The 16,506-nt window shown below is 41.8% G+C and overlaps 1 protein-coding gene across 2 annotated transcripts in view; it reads right to left on the bottom strand.

The window, feature by feature from the left end:
• The window catches only part of THSD4 (thrombospondin type 1 domain containing 4), a 147,264-nt gene that overhangs the window by 102,050 nt on the left and 28,708 nt on the right, over positions 1-16,506 (bottom strand). For both annotated transcript variants that reach the window (XM_087941658.1, XM_087941659.1), the window contains exon 6: positions 12,414-12,513. In XM_087941658.1, the coding sequence (XP_087797784.1) occupies positions 12,414-12,513 (100 nt within the window). The remainder of the gene's footprint in view (positions 1-12,413; positions 12,514-16,506) is intronic.

Here is a 16,506-nt window from a genome sequence, read left to right on the forward strand (position 1 = left end):
AGGTTCGCCGGAATCCAAGAGGCCTCATCCATCAGAGCATTAGCCTTGCAGACTGGAACCAAAACGATTTAGACCCCAATTTATCTGAGATTTGACTCAACCAAGTGGCATCTCCCAACAATGCACAATTAGGACTTTTCTGTTTAATATGCAAGGCTTGGTTTGGGGGCCGAGGCAGATGTTAACTGCAGCTCGGCGCGGACCTTTCTGGAGATGGCAGGATTTTCACACGAACCTGGGACGTTCTAAGTGGTTTTACTCTATAAACGCGTTTGCTGTATTCAGCAAATGGGAAAAGCGTTTCAAAAACCGCCTGGGGAATTATCCCTAGAATTTAACTAAAAGACGCAGAGCAGCTGCAGCCCAACGAGTCAACATCGTGACACCGGAACTGAACTCCAAAAGATGATGACGTATGAATGGCTGTGGCAGACTTCAAATGCGTGTTGATGAGTTTGAATAGCTGGTGGCGATTTGGTGTACGTCACTTCCTTGCACAGAAGCTGGAAAAAAGCGTTTTCTGGTGGGGAGAATTCTCCACGACATTCATCTAATTGACATTGTCAATTCATCAGTGACATTGATCTTATTTATGCTGTTTTCTTAGTTATGGACTACTGCCTTCCTATCTCCCAACCCATCATAAAGGATCCCACTTGGGGGGGGGGGGTTCCTTGGTTTTCTCCAAGCTCGGTTGATTTCTTGCAGACATTTCATTACCCAACTAGGTAACGTTATCAGTGCTAGAAACTCCACTTCTTTGTAATCCTGATGATGTTCCCCAGTTGGGTAATGAAATGTCTGTAAGAAAATAACCAAGCTCAGAGAACACTCAGGACTTCACAATCCTCCTCCCTCCTTTGCCTCCTTTTCTCCTTGTCCACCCCACAGACCTCACTTCCTTCCATGACTGATGATGTTACCTAGCTGGGTAATGAAACATCTGCAAGAAAACGACCACACTCAGAGAACACCAAAGACGGACCCCACAGTTCAACCCCAAGCTACAGATATTCTCTCCTATCCATATCAAGAGCCCAGCTTAACTGAACTCAGCCAAGAATGAGGTCTCGAACTGTGGTGATATATGCACCAAACCCTCCTTGTCAGGCCTGCCACAACTTGCTTTTGTCAATGGCAGAATCACAGCATTTGCACTTTTGCAAAACTACACCTTTGTTTCCTGGCTTAATTGCAAAGCCAGCAGACTGGAAACAGTTGTGGCCTGCCAAGGTTTCTTGCCATAGATAAAGATAAAACTCAGCCTTCTGTCACTTAGAGCTATGAAAACAATGGTGGGATTCAAAATATTTACTACCAGTCCTGTGGGCGTGGTTTGGTGGGCGTGGCGTGGCTTGGTGGGAGTGGCTTAGTGGGCGTGGCAGGGGAAGGTTACTGCAAAATCCCCCATCCACTCCCACACCTCGCTAACCTACTTTCCAGCTCCGTTCTCCTGTGCAGAGCAACCAAAGAAATCCCAGCCAATCAGCTGGGACTCAGGAGGCGGAGAAGAGATGAGGGCGGGGCCAGTCAAGAGGTGGTATTTGCTGGTTCTCCAAACTACTCAAAATTTCCGCTACCGGTTCTCTAGAACCGGTCAGAACTGGCTGAATACCATCTCTGTATGAAAGTAATAAAGGCAGGATATATTTTTTAAAAAAAAAACACCAAATAAATAAATATTTTTAAAAACCTGCCATACACCCCTGCAGGTTTGCACAGTTCCTGGTTCCTCCCAAGGAAGCAAAATTGTCAGCCATTTTTAAGCCATCTCCTCCAGCGGGTTCTTGAAACACAACCGAGGAAGGAGACAAAAGAATGTGGGGTTTAAGCAAACACAAAAGAGACTGTGAAAAGCATAAATATTGACATGAAAATTCAACCGATGGATAAGCGGAAGAATTATCCTTGTTGGCCAAAAAAAAAGGTGCGGGGGGAGGAGAGAGAAGTCCCTACCTTCAACTAAAAGCCAAGATCAACACTTTCTCTGCTGGATGAGTCAGTTGCCTTCCAGGCATCGAGAAATAGTCCAAATATTTTGCATTCTTTCTCTACCCCCAACACAATCACAAACACACACCCTCACCAAGCAGGAGGTTTCCAATTCATTGCCTCATTACAAGCCAAAGAGGACAGAGATTTCCAAACATTTTGTTTGGAGGATAGGCTCAAAAATAATTTTGAGGGCAAAAGGAGCTCTCTGGGGTCTTGGCGTTGTTGTGGAAGGAAACTTCCCTGCGAATTCAGTTTACAGGCCGGTGGCTAGAAACGTGTCAGATCTGAGGGGTGGCGGGAAGACGTTGTTTTTTAGAGCAAGTTTGCAAGAGGACAAGGAAACTGGTCAGAAGGAGAAACAAGCTGAAAATAAGGAGGGATTTCCTGATGGGGCAACGGATTGATCGATGGAACGTCCTGCCTCTTGGAATGGAGGGTTCTCCATCTCGAGGAAAGTGCGAGGAAAGTTTGGACAATGATTTGCCCAGGTTTATTTATTTATTTTATTATATTTAGTTTAGTTTAGTTTAGTTTAGTTTAGTTTAGTTTAGTTTGGTTTAGTTTAGTTTAGTTTAGTTTAGTTTGCTTTGCTTTGCTTTGCTTTGCTTTGCTTTGCTTTGCTTTGCTTTGCTTTGCTTTAGTTTAGTTTAGTTTAGTTTAGTTTAGTTTAGTTCAGTTCAGTTCAGTTCAGTTCAGTTTGCTTTGGTTTGGATTGGTTTGGTTTAGTTTAGTTTAGTTTAGTTTAGTTTAGTTTAGTTTAGTTTAGTTTAGTTTAGTTTAGTTTAGTTTAGTTCAGTTCAATTCAGTTCGCTTTGGTTTGGTTTGGTTTGGTTTGGTTTAGTTTAGTTTAGTTTAGTTTAGTTTAGTTTAGTTTAGTTTAGTTTAGTTTAGTTTAGTTTAGTTCAGTTCAGTTTGCTTTGGTTTGGATTGGTTTAGTTTAGTTTAGTTTAGTTTAGTTTAGTTTAGTTTAGTTTAGTTTAGTTTAGTTCAGTTCAATTCAGTTCGCTTTGGTTTGGTTTGGTTTAGTTTAGTTTAGTTTAGTTTAGTTTAGTTTGCTTTGCTTTGCTTTGCTTTGCTTTGCTTTGCTTTGCTTTGCTTTAGTTTAGTTTAGTTTAGTTTAGTTTAGTTCAGTTCAGTTCAGTTCAGTTCAGTTTGCTTTGGTTTGGATTGGTTTGGTTTAGTTTAGTTTAGTTTAGTTTAGTTTAGTTTAGTTTAGTTCAGTTCAATTCAGTTCGCTTTGGTTTGGTTTGGTTTAGTTTAGTTTAGTTTAGTTTAGTTTAGTTCAGTTCAGTTCAGTTCAGTTCAGTTCAGTTCAGTTTGCTTTGGTTTGGATTGGTTTGGATTGGTTTGGTTTAGTTTAGTTTAGTTTAGTTTAGTTTAGTTTAGTTCAGTTCAATTCAGTTCGCTTTGGTTTGGTTTGGTTTGGTTTGGTTTAGTTTAGTTTAGTTTAGTTTAGTTTAGTTTAGTTTAGTTTAGTTCAGTTCAGTTCAGTTCAGTTCGCTTTGGTTTGGTTTGGTTTGGTTTGGTTTGGTTTGGTTTAGTTTAGTTTAGTTTAGTTTAGTTTAGTTTAGTTCAGTTCAGTTCAGTTCAGTTCAGTTCGCTTTGGTTTGGTTTGGTTTGGTTTGGTTTGGTTTAGTTTAGTTTAGTTTAGTTTAGTTTAGTTTAGTTCAGTTCAGTTCAGTTCGCTTTGGTTTGGTTTGGTTTGGTTTAGTTTAGTTTGGTTTGGTTTGGTTTGGTTTGGTTTGGTTTGGTTTGGTTCGGTTCGGTTCGCTTTGCTTTGGTTTGGTTTGGTTTGGTTTGGTTTGGTTTAGTTTAGTTTAGTTTAGTTTAGTTTAGTTTAGTTCAGTTCAGTTCAGTTTAGTTTAGTTTAGTTTGTCAAGCATGTATGAGAAAACAAGTATAACTATGAACCAAAAAATTTACTACCAGTTCTGTGGCTTGGTGGGTGTGGCTTGATGGGCGCGGCTTGATGGGCGTGGCAGGGGAAGGATACTGTAAAATCTCCATTTCCCCCCCACACACACTCCTGGGGGAAGGTTCCCACCAGTTCTCTGAACTACTCAAAATTTCAAAACTGGTCAGAACCTGCTGAATACCATCTGTGGTATGAACATAACATATAAACATATTACAGACAGGTAGGAGTATGTGCATAATAAATGAGTACAAATAAATGGGAACAGCAGGACAGGGACGGTAGGCGCGCCGGTGCACTTATGCACGCCCCCTTACAGACCTCTTAGGAATGAAGTGAGGTCCACAGTAGACAGTTTAAGGTTGAAGTTTTGGGGGTTTGAAGATGTGACAACAGAGTCAGGAAGGGAGTTCCAGGCATTGACCCACTCTGTTGCTGAAGTTGTATTTTCTGCAATCGAGTTTGGAGCAGATTACTTTGAGTTTGTGTCTATGGTTCGCCCGACTGTCGTTGTGGTTGAAGCTGAAGTAGTCATGGACAGGTAGGACGTTGAAGCAGACAATTTTCTGTACTAAGCTTAGATTGGTATAAGGACTCCTGCCTTGGGCAGCAGGTTGGAATAGAGGACCTCCAAGGTCCCTTCTAGCCCTATGATTTTCCGATGCTATGATTCTATGAGGCTATAATGCTACGATGCTATGATTCTATGACAAAAAGTGAGAACCCCAAACCAGCAGGGAACCAAAAGGATCATCCCGGAGCCAGATGCAAAGAATAGCACCCATCAATTGAATTGTTATTAAAAGGAAAATGATACACGACCTGACGTTCAAGAAAGATCCACAGATAGAAGACTCCTACAAAGGCCACCTCTAATTTGCCTTCAGGGTCAACCCTGCAGAGGAATCTTTCGCTATCCATCTCGTTTTGTAGGAAATAGCCCCGGTAACCATAACACCACTAAAACATAAGCTAAACAACCAAAATGCGGGAGAATAAATAAGGAAAGGAGTTTATTCAATGGGTAGTGGTGTTTATCTCTTATGGTAGCCCACCCACTATTTGTTTTACTGAGAACCTACATCCTGATTTTAAAAAAGAGGAGATGACCCCACCCCCTCTCTGTGCGTGCATGTGTGTGTGTGTAGCAAAGACAAACAAAATCCGCAATTTCAGGGATAGAATTTTATACATGGTTTAATACATGGTTTATCTCTCGTCCTGGATTTGCTCTGTGGAATATTTCAAGCCAACCATAAGGATGATGATTTATTTAAATTCCTTGGCCGCCCAACTCCAATATATCTTGAAGGTTAATCAAAGAGATGAATCCGATGTCAATAGGAGAGAATGTTTGTAGCTCAGGGTTCAATTCTGGGGTCCTTGGTGCTCTCTGATCTTGGCTGTTTTCTTGCAGACATCTCATTACCCAAGTAGGTAACCTCATCAGTGCTAGAAGGGGCTTGCTCTCGGTTTATATATGCAAGTGGTTTGATGTTCATCATTAGCCCTAATGATGTTCTCTAGTTGGGACATGGAATGTCTGCAAGGAAGTCGCCAAGCTCAGACAGCACCGAGGACCCCAAAGACGTATCCGAGAATGGCAAGTCCCCAAGATGAAGAGATATAGAGACGCCCACCAAAGAGAGCGAGGTTGGGAAAAGGCTGGGATAGAAGATGGGCTAAGATCCCAGGAAGACCAAAGGCAATATTGGAAAGGAAAAGAAACAGACCAAAGGGAGAGATTTAAATGCACATTTTGGCTCCAGAGCTGGTTTCTTTTCTGAGCAAGATCACTAGAGAGTGTGAAAGCCACCAGAGAATGCAAAGAGCAGATCTGTTCCGATGGTGGAATTCACAAAGAATGCATTCAAGGCTTTTTGCTAGCTTTCTGAACAGATGGATTGCGCATTGATGGCCGAGGCCCAGCGCCGTTCGGAATGAGCTAACGGGAGCTACTCTCTGCGTATTCAATCATCCCAGCAAGACCGCTTTGGAGAGTTTCTTGATCCAAGAGAGAAATCAGAAAAAGTCTATTCCCTCTCCTTTGCAAAAAGAAAAAAAGAAAAAAAAAGAAAGCCAAGATGTGAACTGCTGAAAGTCAAAATAATTTAATATTATAGTTTCAGTGGGATAAGCCCAGCTGGCTTTTAAAAAGAGGAAAACACAGCAACTGCTCCAGAACAACATGGCAGAGGGCTCCAAGACCCCCCCCCCCCACACACACACAACCCCACCCATTGGTAAGGTTTTGCACATCCCCACAGATCAGTGAAAACATCTGGAGAATAGACCCAAAGAGAAACCCAAGTTCAATTGTTGTTTTACCATCTGTCAGCAGGAACGCTGGGGGAATTCTTAACAAGGAAGCGATTAAACCGAAGGCGATCGACATATGTTCTATACTTAGGGCTGGATTCCTGGATTCTTTTAAATAGGATTCTTTCAGAGAAAGTAATAATACTAATAATAAAAACGCACAAATGTTTTATTAGTCAGCAATGAGTGTCCTTGCTCTGAACTGAATTTGTTTGCCAGCAGTGAGATCAGCTGCAGCTAAATGGATAGAATCATTATGCTGGGATGGAACTTGAAGGTCTTCTAGTCCACCCCCTGCTCAAGGCAGGAATCCTTAGATCAACCTGGACCAAAGACTGGACGGTCTCTTCATGAAAACCTCCAGCGATGAAGCCCCCACAACTTCTGAAGGCTCAAAATCCATTGATTTAATCGTTTCTCAACGGTGAGGAAATTTCTCCTTATTGCAAGGCTGGAGCTTCTTCTGATGAGCTTCCCCCCCACCCACCCACCCCCAAAAAGGGGGTTTGACTGAATAGAACAATTCAAAGCAGGGAGTTTGACTTAACTCCTGGGCCATCTGATTTAGAGGGACAACTCTGAAGTTGCAGCGTGTTGAGGATTTCAGAAAATAAAGTATTGAACGTTCAAATCAACTTGAAATTTATCAAAGAGAAATTCAACCTAGAATTAAGCGGGTGGGAATCTTCTAAAGACTTTGAAGGTCCCTCCCAACTCTGTTCTGTTATGCTGTTATCCTTCCTTCCTTCCTTCCTTCCTTCCTTCCTTCCTTCCTCCCTCCCTCCCTCCCTCCCTCCCTCCCTCCCTTCCGTCCTTCTCCATCACTGGTGGTTTTGAAGAAGAGACAGGGCAGCCATTTGTCCAGAAAGTTATGAAGTCTCCTGCTAAAACAGGGGGTTAAACTCCCTCTGAGGTGCCTTCCAATTCCGTTATTCTGCATTCTGCACTTGAGATGAAGGATGAGAAGCTCCCCAAGGAGGAGATGCCATTATCCTCAGTAAGCATCACCCAGATGAACCCCGGAGGGTGAAACAGAAGATCAGGCAAAAGGAAGATCGCATTTCATGGAGGAAGGAGAGGAAGAATGTTCCCAGGGTATCCATCTTGCTTCGGTTCGCCCTCGTGACACCCAAAACGCCGCCCTGCTGATCTTCTACCTCCAATTAATCCCCTGTTTGACATCAAACGTCAACCCTCGCTTGATTCCAATCACGGCCAGTTGTTTGAAGGATGAAGTTTCAGGCCGAAGCGAAGCGACGTTCTAGAAAGTATTTTCCCAAGTTAGACGTTTCAGGGAGAAAATTGGTTTGGGACAATCCAGGATAGAAAACAGTGGGACGTCAACTTTGTCGGGTGATTTTGCTGGACCTTGAAGCGGTAGGCTCTCAAAGAGCCATTTCCACTGGCGTCTAATGGACCAATGACGTCTTAAAAACCAGTTCTTTGTCTTTATTTTTATTAAGCGATTTGATCGGCTACAGAGGTAAGCCAGTAAATCTTGGCAGCCGAACAGAATCCAAGTTAAATACCTTCTTAGAAGCAAGTGATCCCTTGTCCCTTAACCTCCCTTCGTTGTGATGCGTCTTTTCACAGGGAGCCATTAATGGATTTTTTTTTTCATACATATGTTAATGTCTTTGGGGAAGAAAATCTCTATTTTCTCCCATTCACCTCAATCCGATTGCTGTAACAAAACCCGGGTTTTATTATAAACTCCCCAAACTATTTAGACAGCGGCTTCACGTCTTCAGATATAGCTGTGTGAAATTTCCTCCTCCCTGAATGTGGTATTCATTGGCATTGACCTGTAAGCATTTATTTTCCCCCAGTTCTTCTGGCTTCGACTGAAATCCGTATCATTTCCCTTCGGTCAAGTCTATAGAAGGTTGAGAGTTCACCTCTAAGCTAAAATAGCAGGAAACAAATACTCCTTTTCTAAAAGGGAAGATTAACCAAAGTTTGTTTACAGGATGAAAAAGCCTGTTTTTTTGTTTTTTTTTAAGACTAACAAATTGAGGGACGCAGAGGTGGAGAACTCCTTAAAAAAAACCAATATGAAGCCCACCCTATAAAAGAGAGCCGGATAAGCAAGTATTCGGTCCAAAGATGTGGAGGGTTCTTTTATTTAAACATGATTTTATGAAAAGTCATAAAAGGACCCCAAAAAGGAGATTGAGGGACCTTCTTAAATCATGACTGCTCTTCGGAGATCCCAGATGTGGAGAAAGCCCAATTCCAGATTATCCTCATGTTTAAATCATTCGGTGTTTTCCTGGAGGCTTATATCCATAAGCCTCTTGAGCTGTTTACCTTCGTATGATGGAATTTTCCTTGCCTCTTCTGGGTCCTCCTGCTAGAATTTTCAAAGACATACCCGTAGAAACCTACAGAAGGTTTCTTTCGTGTACCCAATACAAATTGCAGACAAATACCCCAGTTCCTCCACCAACCCTTCTCAACTCACAGATTTCTCCTCCATGCCTCCATTGTCTCTGGATTTGCTTACAAGCCGCGTGCATTACCAAGAAGTGGCAAAAATGAAGAGCCCCCGCCCCAAGTGCATTTGATTAATTTCATACAAGCATGAAATCAGACTTTGCTTCTTTCATGCCCGCTTCAGGGTACCTTCGAAGGGTTTCACCCCTCCCTCCTAGGCAGACATATAAATCCCGTTGGGAGATTAATGATAATTGACTGCACTAATGCGAGGCCGTCTACCTTTGTGTCTACGAGTTCAGCCCGCCAGGTTTCCTTCAAATGCTTCTCACGGGAGAAGAAAGAGGGGCTATTGTGCTGAGAAAGGCAGTGTCTGCGTTGACAGGTGGTCGAACCCTTGAATCACCGACGCTTAAGGTACTTCAGGGTGACATTTCTCAGGACCTTCTCCTGGAGCGGAGAGATATCCGCCAAAGAGAGGTCTTTTCTCCTGAGTTCCCTTTTGTTGGTGCCATTATCGGATGTGTTGACAGAAGAAATGCACGTGCAGTGAAGGCATGAAGGGGGGCCCCCCGAAAAATCGACACCCAAACAGATGTTGCGACAAGGTTTTGTGGAATCTGAAACTCTGGCCGTTTAGACTCTTAAATCCAAAGCCATGCCTGCTTGATGCAGGAAGAGAAAATAAACTTTCTCGGGCACAGAGCTTGTCCAGTTTCTGCTGGAAGACTTCCAATGGAGAAGAGTCTGCCCTTTCTCAAATTGGGCCACCCCAAAAATCAGGAAATGAAATTTGACTCTACTATCGCCTCCATATTTGTCAAATTTAACACACGATTGGGGAGAGGTTTGATGTGGGAAACATCCTTGCGATGGAAAAACAGTATTTGCAATAACCTAAAGCCACATTTATCTTTTGACTTTTCTGCAATTTATTGTCTGAAATGGTATAAGGTTTTCTGCCCAAGCAGGGGGTTGGACTAGAAGACCTCCAAGGTCCCTTCCAACTCTATTATTCTATCCTACTCTACTCTACTCTACTCTACTCTACTCTACTCTACTCTACTCTACTCTACTCTACTCTACTCTATTCTAATCCTACTGTATATTCTATTGTATTCCAATTTCTACTCTCCTCTACTCCACCCCATTCTATTCTAATGTTTAAAAGTCCTTAATCTGTATGGGTTCCCTGTTCTTCATTGCTTTATCCTCCCTACTCCATAGGGCTCCTCATGAATGTATTAAGGTTCAAAATTGTTTGGAGAGCGATAAAATATCTCAAATTTTTATGCTTGAATGCCTGTCAAAACTTCCCTAAATTTTCCTTGATCCGAGAATTGCTTTTAGGTTTTTGGATAACTTGCTGAGGAGAACCCATAGTTCAAAACATAATGGGTGAAGTCAAGTTAGAAATTCAACTGGATGAATTTAATGAGAAATAAATATGGCTAATGGGATTATTTTTCATTGGATTTAACATTCTTCTTGTCTATCACAATAAAATTGCACTATAAAACAAACTTCTGGCAGTCCTTCAGGAACCCACCAAAGGAGTTTCAAGTTGTCTTCTTCTGTTTCATAGCTGTTGACAATATTTGGAATATGAGCGCTTGTAGGCCCATAATTTCTGAAGGCATGGCATAACTGGACTTCCACGTTATTTATGACATCATTTCAATTTATGGCACTGAGATTAACCCTGCAAGGGCCCGTATGCAATGGTCAAAGGAAAACAGTTCTGAAGCTACCTTTTGATACTTTCTGAATGGGCTCCCTTATTTATTCGGCTGAAATGCCTTGTTCATCAACAAACCCCAAGGAAAATTAGGAAAGAAAAGGAAAGTGTTCTGGTAAGTAAATTATATGGCTTTAAAATTCATTTCCATGTTATGTTAGTGCATACAGGGCACATATTCAAAATGACAGCCCTGGGAATAAATGCCGACTGAGATTGTAGCTCTAAATTTTGTGCTGAGCTGGGCCTGGTCCAACTATAAATTATAAAATTGCCCAGTTTTGGGGTGTTTTTAAAGGGAAAGTTGTTTTTCTTACTGGTTTTTCCCCAGCTCGCAGTCCGTAGTTTTCTTCCAGATTAAACTCTGCAGTTCCATATCATCCTTGCATCCGAAAAGGCATATTACTATTTTAACTATTATTTAATTAGATGAATTATGATATATTTATAATCAGATCAGCTCTTGACAATAGGAAATGACCCCACTTGCAATTCCCTGAATGCCAAAGTAGACAGAAGGAATGCTTTTATAGGTAGTCCTTGAATTGTGACACTTTTATGAGCTTCCAAAGGTCTCCTCAGAAGCTGGAGGATTGACAGTTCCTCATACTTAGACCCACCTTCTGAATTTCCTACTAATACTACTACTCCACGGTCACGTCAAGGAGGAGGTAGCAGTCACAACCTGCAGTGGCTGGTCAGCGTTCTTAAATTCATGTTCCTCGCCATAAAACAGAACCACCCTCAAAGAAAAGTGAAAAAACCTAGACAACCTACAACTACAATGCTTTCAGTCCGATCTAAATATAGTATATAAAATCATACATTGCAGTGTCCTACCAGTCAATGAATAGTTCAGCTTCAACCACAACAATACAAGAGCAAACAATAGATACAAACTCAAGGTTAACCGCACCAAACTTGATTGCAGGAAATACGACTTCAGCAACAGAGTGGTCAATGTCTGGAATACTCTACCTGACTCGGTGGTTTCTTCCCCAAACCCCAAAAACTTTAACCTTAGAGTGTCTACTGTTGACCTCACCCCTTTCCTAAGAGGTCTGTAGAGGACCCGCATAAGCACACCAACGTGCCTACCATCCCTGTCCTATTGTTCCTTTTTATTTTTCTCATATCCATTTCACATATTCATAACTATGTTTATACTTATACCTATTATCTTGTAAGCGATTGACAAATCAAATAAATAAAAAATAAATTCTGAGTCCAGGAAGCAACTGAAGGAAGAGCCGATTGGAAAGGAGAACATCAAGAGAGGAAAGTCTGCAGAAGTGGCCTTTCTCATAACGATCAGCAGCAACAAAGAGGACTAGAGAACTGGAGGCTGAAACGAAGGATGAACAGTTGAGAGAACTGGGTATGTCAAGTCTAACGGTGTTCCAAGCAGTGTTCCAAGATTGAAGAGGCTCCCACAGAGAAGAGGGGAATCAACCTCTTCTCCAAAGCACCTGAAGGCAGGACAAGAAGCAACGGATGGAAACTCATCAAGGAGAGAAGCAACCTAGAACTCAGGAGAAATGTCCTGAGAATGAGAACAATTAACCAGTGGAACAACCTGCCTCCAGAAACCGAGGGTGCTCCAACACTGGAGATTTTTAAGAAGAGACTAGACAGCCACTTATCTGAAGGGGTATAGGGTCTCCTGCTTAAGCAGGGGGTTGGACTAGAAGACCGCCAAAGTCCCTTCCATCTCTCTGATTCTGTTATTCAAACAACCCTATGACATTTGGGCATTCACAAAACCGTGGCCAAGAATGCCCAGGTTCAACCACGACAGATAAGGTCCATTTTCAAGAAGGTCCACAATTCAATTTCCACCCAGCAATCTGCTACAACACCCGAGGACACTCTCCATGGGTAGAGAATAATTTGGGAGAGGAAGTATTTAAATATTCCTATCCATCACTATGATCCACAATGGACAACCTCACAAAAAGTGAAGGAGGTTGGGCGCACATTTTCAACCAAACCAAAGACGTATCTTCTTACCTTCAGCAAATGGCTCCCACTCATAGAAACGGCCCATAAATGGCTTGTTGTTATACGATGCACACTGCACCTCTCTGATGTTTCTGTTCTCAAGGCAGGCCTGTTAAATAAATTGTGGGAAAGATACATTAACCACGTTGTTTAGAATTTAAAACAGAGGTCTCCAAACTTGGCAACTTTAAGACTTGTGGACTTCAACTCCCAGAATAGCAAAGGCTACGCTGGCTGAGGAATTCTAGGAGTTGAAGTCCACAAGACTTAAAGTTGCCAAGTTTGGGGACACCTTGTTTACAAGGATCAGAGCACTCCTCTGGTTTAAAAACTTAAAATAATCCAACAGAAAATCCTAAATAATCTCCCATTTGCCGTGAATGAACCAAATGACCCATCCGGGAACTGAAGATGCTAATGAACTCCCATTTCAGTCAGGACACTTTTTAAACATCGGTTAAATGCTCGTCCTTCCTAACCATGATTAGTTTTATATCCATTGAGTGAGCAACCTTTTCCAGATTCTCCAAAGCCAACATAAATGGAATAAAATAGAATCAATTTGGAAAACAGATCCAAAAATAAAAAGAAAATATCTATCTTTGTTTATCCTGGAGCCCCACTTAGAGCATAATGGAGAAGAAATGACCTTGTTAGATTTGTTGATCATTTCTGAAATTCTCCTAAGTTTCGGGGCCATGGTTATTTTGAGCAAATTCTTTCAATAAAGTCACATACTTGGCTATTTATTCAGCTACAGCCGCACTTTCATAAAAATATGCTTTCTAAAAAATCCATCCAAAAACCCCTTTTCTCTGAAGTCGTATTTATAGAAAATGTATGTAATGCATGAGGCTTTTGGTTCAAAGAAAAACCAAGTGAAACGTTATTTCCATTGGACAAAATCCGGCTGAAGGTCTGAAGGCTTTCACTTATTAAGGAGTCACTTTCTGGCTCCTCTGCTAATTGCATCAGACAAGGCTGTAACATTACTACGACCACGACTACTACTAATATGGATATAAATATATGGAGACAGCAGAATAGAGGAGAAAGAATTGGAGAAAATCACGAAGTAAAAAGACTTGCGAGTAGAAATAGAACGACTGCAGCCAAAGGAAGCTAAGGTAGCATCAGTAGTAAGAGGCAGCTTGGGGTACAATCCCAAAACATCTGCAGCACCATTCAAACACTATTGGCATTGATAAAATCCCCATCAGTCAATTACAACAGGCAGCTTTACTCGGAACAGCTTAACATCATCAAACATTCATATCTGGGAAGAACTTGATAGGTAGACAAAAATGCCAAACCCAGTCTGAACATCTGGCTGACCATGCAACGCACCACAATAAATGAATAAATATAAGTTAATACAAAACTGGATGCCATATCCCTCCCTCAAAATTGGATGGCACTTGGAAAAAATCTGTCAGTTTCCATCTGTCAATTGCAAAATGTGATCCTGTTTGGATCTGCACATATCGTATATTCTACCACTATATAATGACATCCAAGATTCTTGGGAAAAACTTGATGAGAATGAATTGACAGCTGTGATTTCACATTGTTCTGCATAATAATAACAGAAATATAAGCAAACACATATTCTATTGAAAAGAAGGGGTGGGTTGTTTTCAAGCTGAGGGCTCCTACAATAAAATCTGAATGAAGAGCCATGAGTTTGGGTAGAAATCTAAGCAGGATGAGACCTTGTTAATTCTTGATTTCCCGTTTTAGGGAATTACGGGGCTATAAGATAAAATGGCAACCTTAAAAAAAAAGATAATATTCAATCATTTCTGCCCTGTGACCAAGAAAATAAATGGGTGCACCTACATAGTGTTCAGGAGTTGAGTTCAACTCCAAAAAAAGCATAAGAACAGCCTTTAAAATGAATACATTATGGATCCCCCAGGAAATTCCAAATGGAAAACTCTACATTCAAAGATTGTACAACCGCTTCTGCCAATCCTTCTGCTCTCCACAAAACAAATATTCTTCTAACGTTGACTGTCTGAGCACAGTCCTTTCCCAAACACTGAATCACGAAGAGAAACGGCAGAAAATCAGAATGTGGCTTCTTAAAACCTCCATGCAATTAAACCAACTTATAGATTTTTCCTAAGAGACGTTTCTTCAAATGTGGATGAATTTCACATCCGGGCAGGCCAGATGTTCAAGGAATCCTTCTTTAGATGAGCTGACCAAAGAATCAAAGACGAGCTAGATTGTTTTATCATAATTTCAAAATTCTGCAAAGTCGAAAAACAGCCAGTGCTCAGATCTTTGGGGAATTATGAAAGATATACAATATATGGCGGGAATGCATGAAGTTGGGGGCTCCAGATAAGCAGATCCACAGGCTTGCTTTAAGTCCCACCTGGGATCTGATAAAATCCATGGAAGAACGTTGCCACGGGGTCATAGAACCATCAAAGAACCGTATGACAAAACATTGTTCCAATGCCTAAGTCCACTTGTGCTCCAAAACTTGGAACTTGGACTAATTCTTTCCACCAGAGGAGGAAACAACCCAACATTCTAAAAGTGACCCATGGATCCTTTGGGATATTGATCCCGCTTCTTCTGCTGGCTTCTGACCCATATGGTCCTCTGAAAATAGTTGGCTGATTTCAGCGAGAAATCTTGGCTTTGTCAGTTGGGTTGGGATGTCGTAAGGAGGGAGAGACTGTAATCCAGAAGAGGAGGAGACAACTCAGCTGAGATACCTTGGAATGGTACGGGAGTAAGAATGGATTTCCAGAAAAATTGCAGGCTACAGGAACCATTTGTGTTTCAGTTGGAGGTGGCGACAACACAGAGACATTCCCAATAGCCTACGCCTGTGTACAACAGTGAAGGGACTCGGAGCAGAAAATATCCTGCAGCCAAGAAGGTTCTGCGCCCATTTGCACCATTCAGGTGACCCTGAGAACATGGAGAAACTTCCAAGTGGCCTCGATGACTCCCAGAAAGGATGAAAATGACCAGCCGTTTGCAAGGAGTGTAAATCCTTTCATCTCCCACCATCCAGTCAGAGCTGAAGAAGCTTCTGGGATGAGAAGCGAAATGTCTTCCAAAGAAAAACCAGAAAGTCCAGTTGCCTCTGGGGGCGGGGAACCACTTTTGGGACAACCATGATTTGAACAACCCAGAATCTCCGTAGACTCAGCCCAGATATTATATGTGAGGGGGTGATGACAGCTCCGCATGTCTAATTGCATTTGGTTCGTCCCAGTTTGGATCTATTTGGGTTCTCAATGCTATTGTTTTTTATCCAGCAAGGAAACGAATGGACAATCCTAAGCCCCTTTATACATCATTCTGGAACTCAACCAGCAGCCGAGCCTTCTATGTACCACGACGAATTTTTTTCCCTGCAGGGACACATCTGGCAAGCCACAACATTTCCATCTATTTTTGCAGCTCTTTCTGGATACTCTTATTTGCTTTAATTATTCCATCGCCTTCCAGTTGAGCATCCCACTGGGCCCTATTTATCAACCGGTGACTGATCAGAATGGCTCTTGCCCTGCACCGAACACAACTTCAAGTGTTTCTAAAACAATGGACAATTAATCTTAATTTAAAAGAAAAAGAAAAAGAGAAAACCCCATCGCCCTTCCAGAAAGCCTCGATCTTTAAATGTGTTTTCAGAAGCGTGTAAACCAAACCAGTTTCTAAGCTGAAACCGTATAGGATCCAACGTGTCATTCATGAAAAATGAGTTCTGCTCTGCATGAAAAAAACATTAAAACTATAACCGCAAGGAAATGACCTAATGGAGAAAAGCAGATTGAGTTAATTTGTTATTAATTAACTGCTCCAACCAGAATCCATGAGGGGGAAGTGACCCAACACTACAATTCCAATTAAGAGAGTTCTTCCGCACCCGCTACCCCGCCGATAAATTATATCGACCAAGGAGAACATTCCAAATAAAAGAAAAACTTGGTGTTCCCTCTATGCTAGAAGGAACTCTTAAAATATTTCGGCGAATAAATTAAATTACTGCCTAAATGTATGTTCTGGGAGATCATGGAGAAGGTGGATAAACACCGTAGATTTTCCAGGGTCCGGCGCGAGCCCACCTTCCTCT

This window comes from Pseudonaja textilis, chromosome 13 (genome assembly GCF_049901715.1).
Source record: "Pseudonaja textilis isolate UNSWEBS1 chromosome 13, rPseTex1.2, whole genome shotgun sequence".
Taxonomy (NCBI): Eukaryota; Metazoa; Chordata; class Lepidosauria; order Squamata; family Elapidae; genus Pseudonaja; species Pseudonaja textilis.